Source organism: Mastomys coucha, unplaced genomic scaffold (assembly GCF_008632895.1).
Source record: "Mastomys coucha isolate ucsf_1 unplaced genomic scaffold, UCSF_Mcou_1 pScaffold16, whole genome shotgun sequence".
Taxonomy (NCBI): Eukaryota; Metazoa; Chordata; class Mammalia; order Rodentia; family Muridae; genus Mastomys; species Mastomys coucha.
Window position 1 is genome coordinate 45,873,483 of NW_022196898.1, and position 13,982 is coordinate 45,887,464.

The 13,982-nt window shown below is 45.0% G+C and overlaps 1 protein-coding gene across 1 annotated transcript; it reads left to right on the forward strand.

Annotated features, from left to right (window-relative positions):
- Positions 1 to 9,156: 9,156 nt before the first annotated feature.
- On the forward strand, positions 9,157 to 13,165 carry Adam30 (ADAM metallopeptidase domain 30). Its single transcript, XM_031374958.1, is given in 2 exon segments — positions 9,157 to 11,574; positions 11,577 to 13,165. Coding segments are annotated over 2 exon segments (2,181 nt in total). The 5' UTR covers positions 9,157 to 9,425; the 3' UTR covers positions 11,609 to 13,165.
- Positions 13,166 to 13,982: the final 817 nt, after the last annotated feature.

Sequence of the window (13,982 nt, forward strand, 5' to 3'; positions counted from 1 at the left end):
GAAAATAAGAGCCTCAGAGGGATGCCCCACAGGCAGTTCTCAGAGCTGGAGTTGCTCGGAGACTCCTTGTAGCCTTTTGTGGTGCTGAATCTTGCTTGGAGGGTCTTCCTTCCGTGGATCTAGGCTGAAGGTCACAGGTCTGTTGATCTCCTCCTCCCCTTGCACTTGGAAGCCTTGCAGCCTTGCCCTCAAGTGTGCACGGCTGTAGAACAGCAGGACCAGATACTGGCCCACAGTCGGATACTGGCCCACAGTCGTGGAAGGAAAGGGAGTGAATTGTCTCCCTCAGTCGAGCATCACAGCCCAAGAGCTGGAGACTGACTCATATCAGAATGGGATGAGTACAATACAACAGTCTCCTATAGAACCAACACACTTTCCAGGATGTGGGGTGCCTGGGATCTGTGAGCTGATCACTGCCTCTAGCACGTGCCTTGCTATGGAGAGGGTGAGGAATAAATAGAGAAAGAATACAATGTTTCGTTTGATATGGAATAGCTAACAACATACACTAACAGGTGACTGTATTCCCATTAGTAATTCCCAGACTTGGGAATGAAGTCATGAGGATCCCAATTTTTTTTTTTTTCCAAGACAGGGTTTCTCTGTGTAGCCCTGGCTGTCCTGGAACTCACTCTGTAAACCAGGCTGCCCAAATTTTAAGACCATCTTCAACTACGTAGTTAAAGATCGGCTAGGGTTACACAAGACCATGTCTCAATAAGGGAGTGATGGATGAGTATTAGCACAACATGGAGTGCAGAGGCCCCTGGGTAGCATTGACCAGTCTATTAATCTTTAGTTCAGAGGGATGGAAGCCAAGAGGAGTTACTGGAACCTGGAAGGAAAGCTACCTAGCACAGGTTTCCTGTCAGGGCACACCATGAACCTTGCGGGTCTCACCTCCTTTCTCACCCTACCCTGAGAGATGGGCCAGAGTTTGAATGGGGAGGAGGGTGTATCTGAAGGCACAGGTCTTCCTCAGTCATTGTTGTCCAACCACAGTTTTTGGGAAACTTTCACTGCTGACCTGTCACTGATGTGATAGTCCAAGAAACAAAGTAAAAGTTTCTGTGTTGATAATTCTGACAAAACTGCTTCTCCAGGCCTGCTACTGGGTTTCCTTAGCTGTGATGGCACAACCTGGAGACAGTCCAGCAGCAGGATAGATAATGGAAATTCTTCAAGCCCTATAAAGTAAAGATGAAATGGCTCGGTGGGTGAGGTCGCCTGCTGCCAAAACTGACAACCTGAGTTCCGTTCCAAGGACCCACATGGTAAGACAAAGAGAACCAACTCCTCAAGTTATCCTCTGACCTCCACATGTGTGCCATAAAGGAAAACATGAAATGAAGAAAATTGTAGATTCATCTTACTTATAGTACAAAAATCGAAGTCGGCTGTTACCAAACTAAAACTACAATGGTGGTCTGTTTCGTGCTTTCCGTCACCGTGGTAAACTCCATAATCAAAAGCAACTTGAGGAGGAAAGGATTTATTTCTGCTTACAATTCATGAAGGGAGGGATGGCAGGACACACAGGAACCTGGAAGCAGGAACTGAAGCAGAGGACATGGGCAAACACTGCTGATTGGCTTGATCTTTGTGGCTTGCCAGGGCAGCACCATCCACAGTGAGATGGGTCCTCTCATGTATCATCAAACAATTGACCAGAAATGATGCCTAAATGTGCCTACAGGACAATCCGATGGGGGAGGGTTTTTTTTTTTTTGTTTTGTTTTGTTTTGTTTTGTTTTTTTCAGTTAAGCTTCTTCTCTGATGACTTTAGCTTGTGTCAGGTAATAAAAACCTTAATTGGCACAAGTGAGTATTATAATGTTCCATCTCCTAAGGAAACACCTGTAAGGAAGTGTATTGATAAGACTGAAGAGATGCTTGGCGGTTAAGATTACTCGTTCTTCCAGAGGAACTGGATTAGAATCCAGCATCTGCATAGTGAGTGGCTCACAGTGCTCTGAAACTCCAGTTCCAGGGGATATCATGCCCTCTTGTAGACTATGGGGACCCTGCACACACACACATGTAGGCAAAACACTCATAATGAATATTAAAAAAAAAAACTCACTGCAGGGAAATCAAGAATGTGCTGATAAAATTACATGCTCATGAAAAACTAAAATTACGCCAAGAAACATCACAAAATAAGGTATCAACTACCATCTAAAATGCTATGCTCAGTGATGAAAGAGTAATCAAAGAGGTTAAACACAGGTTCCAGTTGTCCCTTGTACTCAACAAGATCTTGAAGTGGTACCTGTGTCGAGGAAAACAAAAAGAATAGACATTAGTCGGTTATGTGCATTTACATAGAGATAGACAGTAAACCATACTCCAACTATTGACTTTTGTCTCCACTGCAAAGAGTGAACACAAGAAACATGACTATGTATTTTATAGCTGCTGTGGGGAGAAGACTGTTGGGTAGGAAGGCAGGTTTATGGCTTGGCAAAAATTTAGAGTTATCTGTTAGTAATATGATAAGAGGAGATTGAGGATCAGGAATCATGAGTTTGAGACTACTTGGGGTTACACAGCAAGACCCTGTTTCAAAAGCAGAGGGGCGCCTGGAGAGATGGTTTAGTGGTCAAGAGCATGTACTACAAAATTGTGAGGCCCAGATCTGGATCCTGGTACCCACAAGCCAGTGCGTGCCTGTAATTCCAGGTTTGAAAAGGTGGAGCCAGGAGCTGAGGGCTTGCTGCTAGCTCTCTGGGCCTACCTGAGAACATGCCAGTTTAAGGAGAGAGCCTATGTCAGAAAAATGGAATGTGTGATAGAGGACACCCAATGCCAGCTTCTGGCCTTTGCACAGAAAGGCACATGTGCATATATGTGCATGCACACACAGAGTCATACACAACACACATTTTTTATTGGATATTTTATGTACTTATATATTTTGGTTGAAAGTCAATTTTATTTGATATTAGAATGGCTACTCCATCTTGTTTCTTGGGAACATTTGCTTGGAAAAAAATTTTCCAGCCTTTTACTCTGAGGTAGTCTCTGTTACAGAGGTGCTTTTCCTGTATATAGCAAAATGCTGGGTCCTGTTTACATATCCAGTCTGTTAATCTGTTTTTTTTTTTTTAATTGGGAAACTAAGTCCATTGATGTTAAGAGATATTAAGGAATAGTGATTGTTGCTTCCTGTTATTTTTGTTGTTAGAGGTGGAATTATGTTTGTGTGGCTATCTTCTTTTGGATTTGTTGAAAGATTACTTTCTTGCTTTTTCTAGGGTGTAGTTTCCCTCCTTGTGTTGGAGTTTTCCATCTATTTTCCTTTGTAGGACTGGATTTGTAGAAAGATATTGTGTAAATTTGGTTTTGTCATGGAATATTTTTGTTTCTCCATCTATGGTAATTGAGAGTTTTGCTGGGTATAGTAGCCTGGGTTGGCATTTGTATTCACTTAGGGTCTGTATAACATCTGCCCAGGATCTTCTAGCTTTCATAGTCTCTGGTGAGAAGTCTGGTGGAATTCTGATAGGCCTGCCTTTCTTTATATGTTACTTGACTTTTTCCCCTTACTGCTTTTAATATTCTTTCTTTGTTTTGTGCATTTGCTGTTTTGACCATTATGTGATGGGAGGAATTTCTTTTCTTGTCCAGTCTATTTGGAGTTCTGTAGGCTTCTTGTATGTTCACGTTCTCTTTCTTTAGGTTAGGGAAGTTTTCTTCTATAATTTTGTTGAAAGTATTTACCATCCCTTTAAGTTGGGAGTCTTCCCTCTCTTCTATACCTATTATCCTTAGGTTTGGTCTTCTTACTTATTGCATCCTGGATTTCCTGGATGTTTTGGGTTAGGAGCTTTTTGCATTTTATATTTCCTTTGACTGTTGTGTCAATGTTTTCTATGGTATCTTCTGCCCCTGAGATTCTCTCTTCTATCTCTTGTATTCTGTTGGTAATGCTTGCATCTATGACTCCTGAACTCTTTCCTAGGTTTTTCTATCTCCAGGGTTGTCTCCCTTTGTGATTTCTTTATTGTTTCTATTTCTAGATCCTGGATGGTTTTATTCAATTCCTTCACCTACTTGTTTTCCTCTAATTCTTTAAGTGATTTTTGTGTTTCTTTGTTAAGGGCTTGACTTGTTTACCTGTGTTCTCCTGTATTTCTTTAAGGTAGTTATTTATGTCCTCCTTAAAGTCCTCTATCATCATCATGAGATGTGATTTTAAATCCAAATCTTGCTTTTCCGGTGTGTTGGGGTATCCAGGACTTGCTGTGATGGAAGAACTGGGTTCTGATGATGCCAAGTACCCTTGGTTTCTGTTGTTTAGGATCTTGTGTTTGCCTCTCGACATCTGGTTATCTCTGGTGTTGGTTGGTCTTGCGACTCTGACTGTACCTTGTCTCTTCTGTGGGCTTGTGAGTCTGTGATTTTGGGTGTGTTAGGACTCCTGGGGAGACCAGCTCTCTCTGGGTGGGATTTGGCTGCAGAAGGCTGTGGGACAGACTTAGCTCCAGGGTGCAGATGGAGACCAGAAGGATCTGTCCCTGACTGCTCCACTGTTCCTGTGCCCTGTGCACTCCTTGTGCGTCCCTCTTTGGACAGTTAGTGAAGCTAAAGTGGTGGTCTCACATGTGGCTTAGGAGTGAGATCCCTCCTGGGAGACCAGATCTCCCCTGGCAGGGTTTGGGTGTGGAGGGTTGTGGGACAGACAGCCTTAACTCTGGGGCACAGATGGAGACTGGAAGCCACAACACACACATTTAAAAAACAAAGATTATTAAACTTTTTTGCTGGCACTCTGCTAAGCTTTATCAGTAGACTGACCTGGAAAGAATTTTAAGAGTGAGAACTTTTCCTTGTTGGCTCTAATAGCTCCATAAACAAACTCTTCCTGCACCATTTTAAGTGGATTCCCAAGTGCCAGGCTCCCAGAGTGTTTTCTTTTTAAGTGTGTGTGTATGTAGGGTGTGTGTGTGTGTGTATGTGTGTGTGTGTGTGGTATATGTGTGTAAGTGCATATGGAAGGCAAAGCGGGATAGTAGGCATCCTCCTGTCTTTCCCTGCCACCTTATTGCCTTGAGGCAGGGTTTCTTATTGAACCATTTCAGCTAGGCTGGCTGGCCTGCAAGTTCCTGGAATCTGTCTCTACCTCTCAATGCTGGGTTTACAAGGATACACAGCTGTGCCGGCTTTCAACATGGATGCTGGGGATTGAAAGTCAGATCCTCCAAACTGATTTCCAGAGTGGTTGTACCAGCTTGCAATCCCACCAGCAATGAAGGAGTGTTCCTCTTTCTCCACAACCTCTCCAGCATCTGCTGTGATCTGAGTTTTTGATCATAGCCGTTCTGACTGGTCTGAGGTGGAATATCAGGGTTGTTTTGATTTGCATTTCCCTGATGACTAAGTATGTTGAACATTTCTTTAGGTGCTTCTCAGCTATTCAGTATTAATCAGTTGAGAATTTTTTGTTTAGCTGTGTGTCCCATTTTTTTTTAATAGGGTTATTTGATTCTCTGGAGTCTAACTTCTTGAGTTCTTTGTAATGTATTGGATTATTAGCCCTCTATTGGATATTGGTAAAGATCTTTTCCCAATCTGTTGGTTGCCCTTTTGTCCTATTGACAGTGTCCTTTGTCTTACAGAAGCTTTGTAATTTTATGAGGTCCCATTTGTCAATTCTTGACCTTAGAGCATAAGGTGTTCTGTTCAGGAAATTTTCTCCTGTGCCCATGTGCTCAAAGCATTTCCCCACTTTCTTTTCTATTAGTTTCAGTGTATCTGGTTTTATATGGATGTCCTTGATCCATTTGGACTTGAGCTTTGTAAAAGGAGATAGGAATGGATCAATTTGCATTCTTCTGCATGCTAACTGCCAGTTGACATTGTCAAGTTGGAGAGTAGTGCATGCCGCTAGAATACCTCTTGGGGCCATTGAAGCAAATCTAGAAAATTATTTGCAGTATGTGTTGTTCATTGGGAAGAGCCAATCTTGCAATAAAATGAGCAGCCCGCACTATTTTCTAGATTTAAGTCACTTCTAAAAGGGGCTTCAGAGTATAATGTAGAGAAGGCAATAGAACACCTGAAAAAAGGCAGGGGGAGGAGACTTACCAGGAGCAGAAACACTGTGGAGAAGCAGGGCAGGGAGGTAGGGCTGGGGGAAGGCCATTGAACTGAACTGCTTCATTTTAGTCATTATTTCGCAATACCATATTTATGTGCCATTTAGATTGTACTAAATATTACAAATGTAAAGATCAACAATAGGCACTCGACTAAGATATGATCCACATTTAAATTGCTGCACATACTTAATACATCTATATGTAGCTCATGACCATTACATATGTACATACATGTTTGAGATATGTGTGTGCCTGCAAAGCTATCACAGTTGAGATCATTAGCAGATCTGTCCTCCCTGCCATATTTGTGGGGAAATACCTAAAGTAAGCAATCATAAAAGAAAGGATTCATCTTGACTCAATGTGTTTAGCATACCCTGGTCACTTGTCCTGTATCTTTTAAGTCAGTACTAAAACAACACCGTGGCAAAGAGTGTGAGAAGCTGTCACCTCACAGCGAGGAAGCAAAGAGGAAGAGGCCAGCGTCCCCATATCCCCTTAAGGGACACACCCTGGGTGTACAACTTCCTCCAACTAGGGCCCATGTCTCAAGAGTTCCAATATCCTGCCAGATGTGGTGGCAAATGACTATACCCCCCAGGGGACCCACGGACTTAGGCCTCACTCTAGTTTGAGCACAGTTACATAGCAAGACTCTGACTCTGAAAGAGAAAGTCGTAGTGTCTTAAAATGTACAGTTTCTATGTTTCTCACGATGGAAGAGGGTCTGGGGAGCAAGAGTCAGGGGCAGTGCAGCCTCTCCTCAGCTACTCTGTGTGTGAGGCCACCGCTGCCATTCCTTACAGTGTTCTGCAGGGCTTTCACAGTAGAAGAGACACACGTCCTCTCCTGCCTCCTGGGTTCCCTTTGCTCACTCTCACTGCTAGAGGCTGAGCTTGCAGGGTATGCTGGGGCCCTGGCCTGACTTTCTCTCACCTTCTTACCCTACAGTGCTGTGTACCAGGAGGCCCTGCCTCAGCAGTGCCTAGCCTCTTGCTGGGTAGTCTGGCCCCTGGGACATCCCAGCCCCTTAAGGCTGGCCAGGCCCTCTATCTGGCTTCCCACCAGCAGATGAGAATGGTCAGAACCCTATTCTCTTTAACTTCCCTTTCTGCCATGGCATCCGCACCAGCTTCCTCCTCATCTTTTCTCTCTGCCTTGCCCAGCTTCTTGCAGATATGAGCTGGTTTTCCCAACTAATCTCCAGTTTGTATACCTAGATCCTGGTATCTGCTTTAGCTCAGGAGCTCTTTCTTGAACCAGCTCACACCATTACCATAGCCTTCATTTGGCTCAATTCAGGGTTCCTGGAACTCTGCTCAGCTCCCCTTTAGCCTGACCTTCCTTTTCTGAACCCAAATCCTCAGACCACCCCAAGCCTCTTCTTTTAGCCTGACTATACATCCTAGGTTTCCTCAAGTCTCTTATTTGGTCTCCCTGTCTGCTTTCCCTGCACAATTCCATGGAGCACTATGCTGATGGTACTGGGATGGACCTAGCCCAGGTTATCTCATCCTAGGATGTCCACATGTATCTGAGTACATTTAAAATTCTATCATTTGAATGTAAACAAATAAAATGAATTTTAAAAAAGTGTTAAGATGGAAAAAAAATTCTGTCTTTTCAGGTGACTAGCACAGGCGCGCACACACACACACACACACACCAAAACAAAGAACCAAAACTTCACAACTGGCCAAAGTACAGAGACTAAGAGTATATGGTATATGGAATGCTCAGCCACACAGGCATCTGTCATGCCCCACACCATCCTACAGGGCTTAGGGACCATATCTAGGAAGAGAGGGTGAGAAGACTGTAAGAGCCAGATGTGGAGGGAGACCAAGTGAAACAGCATCCTCTAGGCATGATGGGATCAGCACAGTTATGAGTGCAGAGCAGCCGTGGTTGCCTGCACAAGACTAAGCCAGTTAACCTTCCGGCCCTGAGGGAGGAGGGGCTGGCAAGTTGCCACACCTAAGTAGGGCAACAGCCTTTTCAATGCTCAGGTCTTTCATTCAGGGAAAGTACTCCTGATGCCTCCCTCCGGCCCCCTCCTCCCCTCCCTTTCTTTCTCAGCCCAGGGTCATGACTTCTGCCCATAGACATGTCTGGACCATCAAGAGCTCCCTAACTATACTCCTCACTTAACCATGGGTCTTAGAGCTTTTCCATGAAGAAGCCTGACTGAATTTCCTAAAACTAAAACTGAAAATGCTTGTCTTCAGTTCTTCCGTCGTTCCTCTGGAGTTGTCTGTGGATGTTAGACCCTTCTGGCCTCCGAACGGAGGACAATTTTCTTCACTATCTGTCACCTGTACATATTCATACTGCAGTTGTAACCCACCATGTACCTTTCTCAGAATATTCCTGAATTTCTCCCGACCCCAACAAGTGCTTATGGTGCATGGCAACACCATAATGAAAAGTCTCAACCTGTAGCAAAAGAGGCAAAATGATCGTTTTCTAGTTTGGCCATAGAGCTCTGAAAAGCCAGCAGCTGGCAGACCCTGGGGCAGAAGGCTGGGATTCGGAATCTGGTACTGTCTAGTGTGTCTTTGGCTTCTCAGAAAGACCCATCAGAAAATGGGCCACACTTACTAGTGAAGTGAGGGAGGAGCTATAAAATGTTATTGTTTTTTGGTTGTTGTTGGTTTTTTTTCTTTTCTTTTTGTTTTTATTTTTATTTTTGGTGGTAGTGGTTTTATTATTGTTGTTTGTTTGAGACTGAGTTTCTCTGTGTAGTCCTGGAACTCACTCTGGAGACCAGCCTGGTCTCAAACTCACAGAGATCCCACTGCCTCTGCCTCCCAGAGAGCTCCGGGATTAAAAGCGAGCTGCACAACCACCAGGCAAAACATGTGAATTTTTCTGTTCTCCTGTAGACAGACTCCGTAGTAAGTTGTCTTCTGAGCCAATTTCCCTATTCCTTCTCTATCTCTGACTCTACAACTACCCCTCTGCCTCCCACCTGTTCAGAACACGCTTGTGGCACGCTCTTTACTCGATTGTTCGCGTGCTTGTTTCCCTCCATTCCTAAGCGCGAGCTTATTAATTCACTGCCGAGGCAGGGGTTGGGGTGGGGGAGGAAAACGAACTGGATGCGTTGGGTAGGGTCGCGCCTGGGGAAAACCCGCCATCTAGGCCCCGAGAGTCCTGTCTTCCCAGGAAAGCCTGCCAGGGCAGCAGTGCGCCCGAGGCTCCTGTGCTTATAGCAGAGCCCCATGGAAATCTGATGCACAAACCAGAGGCTGGAGTCGCTCCTGCAGCTCCCGAGTCCAGGACAGACGCGGGAGCGGGGAAGAAAGAGAACAGATCATGAGGTCAGTGTGGGCCTCACTCCCCCGCCGCCGCTGGCTGTTTCTGGCGATGCTCTTTCTTGAGGCTGTGGGTGAAGACCTACTGTTTGATCCTGACTGGGGCTTTGACTCCTATGAAATCACCGTTCCTAAAGTATTAAGCTTTAGGAAAGGGGTGAAGGGTGTAGACAGTTCTTTGTCATACCTCTTACAGATAGAAGGCAAGGAGCACGTGGTTCACCTGCGGCCCAAGAAGTTACTGTTGCCTAGACATCTGACAGTTTTCTCCTTCACCCAAGAGGGTAGTCTGATAGAGGATTACCCACACATACCAGACCAGTGTAATTACGTGGGCTCCGTGGAAGGCTCTCAGGAATCCGAATCTACTCTGAGTACGTGCATGGGGGGTCTGCGAGGCGTCTTGAACATTGACTCCAGATACTACCAAATCGAGCCCCTCAGTGCCTCTTCCAGTTTCGAACATGTGGTGTATCTCGTAACTGAGGGCAACGTTAACAATGAGACTTGTGGTGTGGTTGATAAAGCAACAGATGGACAAACAGCAGAGGAAGAAGAGATGGCTAGGATAAGTAACTTTCATGAGTCCTACAAGCACCAGAGATACTTAGAATTGGTCATGGTCTTTGACGTGAGTAGATTTGTGTTTACCCGTGGCAATATGTCTAGAATGGTGGATGACGCCATCCTTTTGGCTTCAATTGCGGATACCTACTTTCAGGATGTCAGCTTGAAGATCCAACTGAAAGCACTTGAAGTCTGGACACATTATAACAAAATACATCTTTACTATTCCAAATTATCTGAAGTTTTAGGTCAATTCGTGTTTTACAAAAGAGACTCACTGCATCACCGACTTCCCTCAGACTGGGTCCATTTATACATTGCGAGAAGATATCAAGATGCTACTGCATGGTCCTGGGGAAGAGCATGTGAAGAATACCATGCCGGATCAGTAAGCAGCTTTCTAAATGTTAATCTCCTTGGACCTGCTACTTGGACTGCTCATGAAATCGGCCATTGTGTGGGGATGATCCATGATGATGAATTCTGTCAGTGCCGAGGGAGGAAGAGCTGCGTCATGGGGACAGGACGTACAGGGTTTAGTAACTGTAGTTACCATCAGTATTTTTTACACGCATCTTATAAAATGTCCTATTGTCTATCTGACATCCCAAAGCTGCATATAGTAGAGAGGTGTGGAAATAAAATTGTGGAAAACCAAGAGGAATGTGACTGTGGTTCCAGAGAAGATTGCAAAGAGGACTTGTGCTGTGGGCCAGACTGTAAATGGAAAGAAGGTGTCAACTGCTCCTCTGGGCTTTGCTGTCATAAGTGTAACTTCCTTCCAGCAGGACATGTGTGTAGGAAGGAAGCCAATGAATGTGACCTTGCAGAATACTGTGATGGGATCTCGGGGTTTTGTCCAGATGACTATTACAAGCAGGATGGAACCCCATGCAGGAACGGGGGCTTTTGCTTCCAAAAGGGATGCAGATCCAGGTCTTTGCAGTGCCAGGCCATTTTTGGGCGTAGAGCCAAGGAGGCTCCTCCCCAGTGTTACCATGCCGTTAACATGGTAGGTGACCCGTCCGGGAACTGTGGCATTGAAAATGCTACTCGATACACGATGTGTCATAGAGGCAACACAATCTGTGGCCGGCTACAGTGTATAAATGTTAGAACCCTCTCCAAATTTCCAGATCACACCATTATCCTGTCCACCTATCTGAGGAGTGACAATCTCATTTGCTGGGGCACAAGCTATCATGGAACCATGATACCCCATGGGGTACCTGACATAGGTGACATTAATGATGGTACCTCCTGTGGTCATAATCGGGTGTGTCTCAACAGGACCTGTGTTGACTACACTATCCTGAACTTCGACTGCTTGCCTAGCAAGTGCAATGGCCGAGGTGTTTGCAACAACAGGAAGAATTGCCATTGCACATATGGCTGGGAACCCCCATCCTGTGTAAAAATAGGATATGGTGGGAGCCTTGACAGTGGGCCTCCTGGACTCAGGGCAGAAGTACTTTCAACGTCTTACACTCTGTACATGTTGCGCACTATTTTATTCATCTGCTCGGTGATTGCTGTGTGGTTTGGGCAACTGGTGAAAAATTTGTGTAAGCGCCGGCAAAAAAAACCCCAGCCGAGACTCAGGGGAAGAAGAAGTGAGAGGGAGGGGATGGGAGGCAAGGAGGGAGTGGGGACTGTGATCAGGATGTAAAGTAAATACACTAATGAGTGAATGAAAAAATAATCCCTTTGTTTTGTATTCACACAAGGGTGACTTGGGCACCTTGAGGGGCATTTTTGCATTTGTGGCTCATGTTGAAGTCCTACTAGCTGCAGTACCTTGTAGTGGGTCTTTCAGGATCCTCCAGTTAAGTGATGACACAGAGACTTAGAATTTGTATGATAGCTCAGGCCTTTAGCTGGACAGACGCTGCACTAGCTCAGTCTAAATTGATGTGACTATCCTTGCCCATGACCTGCCACGTGCCTAGTTACCTCTTAGTGTCGGTTCACATCCGGGCCACCTCTGTGTCCCGCTGTGTCTGTACTTCTAGTGTTTTTCTCCCAGAGACCCTATCTCATTCAGCTCAGAAGTTCTGCCTTTTCCCCTCTTTGCCTAGCTGTTAGCCATCAGCTCTTTATTAAGCCAACCGACAAGTGTGGAAGGTGAATGTTTATGAAGTAGAAGGCAGATGATGAGCCATAAGAATAACAGTTCTCAGCTCTCTTGCTGGCACAGTAATTCATGGTTGGATACACAGAGACAGCTTTCACACAGTGCACCCCTACAATACATTGCTCTTGCTTGGGGGTCCTTATTTAAGTACCTGATCAGTGCAGAGCTGGGTCATGACAATAATTTGAGATTCCCATGCTTATCCCTGATGCAACTCCTAGGCTTCCTTCTCAAAAACAAAGCTATAAAAACTCCCTAGGAGCAGAGTGTAACAGAGTGTGGTTAAATCTGTACCACACACTCCTTCCTGATATTAGTGTAATTTACTCACATCATCTTTACTTAAGCCACCCTTAAGACCATCAAAATATAAAAGATGATTCAAATGTTAAAAAAAAAAAAAAGAAGCAAAACCAAAAATAAAACAAAACAAAAACAGCCAAGACTCTTATCTAAAGCAAAGAATGTCAGGTCACAAATGTCGTCCCTTCAGTGAGACTTTCTGTCATGTTTCTTCTGGTGGGGACAGCCAGTTCTGTCTGCCACTGTGTGTTTCGGATGTGGTGAGCATTGATGGGTCCACTCTCCCAAACTATCATAGCACCTGTATTCTGTACAGCCTACAGAAGATGTCAGCCCTCAGCAGTCTCTTAGCATGGCTGCTAACAAAAAATAATGTTGGCTGCATGGTTTGGGGCACTTTTGTTTTGTATGTCAACTTGACAGAAGTGGAAACTCTCTGTGAAGAAGGACCCTCTATTGAGAAAATGTCTCAGTCAGATTGGCCTGGATGTAAGTCTGGGGAGCATTTTCCTGATTCATGATTGCTGTGGTAGGACCCAGCCCAGTGTGGGTGGTGCCACTCCTGGTCAGGTGGTCCTGGGTGCTATGAAAAAACAAACTGAGCAAGTCCTGAGGAGGAAGCCAGTAAGCAGCGCTCCCCCATGGTCTTTCAAGGTGCCTACCTTGGAGTTCTTGCCTTGATTTCCCTTCGTGATGGACTGTAAAATGTACACTGAATAAATCCTCTCCTTCCCAAATTGCTTTTGGTCATGATATGGTGTTTCTCCTAGCAATGGAAAGCTAACGAGGACAGTGTGTTTGTCTCACAGGTAGGTCTTTTTGAGTAGCTCTGGGTTCGTTGCACTCCTAAGTACAACCTAGAAACTGAAGAATGCCTTTTACCCCACTTCCCACCCTCTAACCCACCCCCCACTATCCTTCAAGCCCCTAATCTTTCCCCTGTACACAGTGCTGCCACTCCAGAAGAGGAAAACTAATTTCCCAGGAGTCATTGCCACATCTATGACCAGGGAGAGGCTCATCCCACCCCCATACTTGGGCCAGCCCCAGTGGTTGCATCCTGCTAAAAGCTGGATTTTCCTGCTGTCCCGGTTGGCAGTGCCACAGCCTTCTGCACCCTGCAGCTGTGCCTTAGCCACAGTTCTAAACCAAAAGCAGAAAACTGCGACAGACACAGGACAGACACAGCGAAGGATCTATGTAAATTACTTTGGGTTTGTTTTCACTTAGAGAAAAAATATAAATAACTTCAGTTTTGTGATGATCATAATTTTAAACATTTAATAAGCCTAGCCAGCCATGCAATGTCCTATAAAATATAAGGACACTGAATCATAGCTGTGTACTGATAATGCTGGACAACTGTTGCAGGAATTCATTAAAAAAAAAAATGAATCCCCCCCCCAACTCCCTTTCCCTCCATGCCACATTCTTGTATCGGTACCGTCTGGCCTCAACGCTAAGTTCTGGCGGGTTCTTGTTATTTTTCTCCCAGCTAAGCAACATCTCGCTCACAAGCAACTCTTTACACGCTCCACAATCATTCATCTAGCT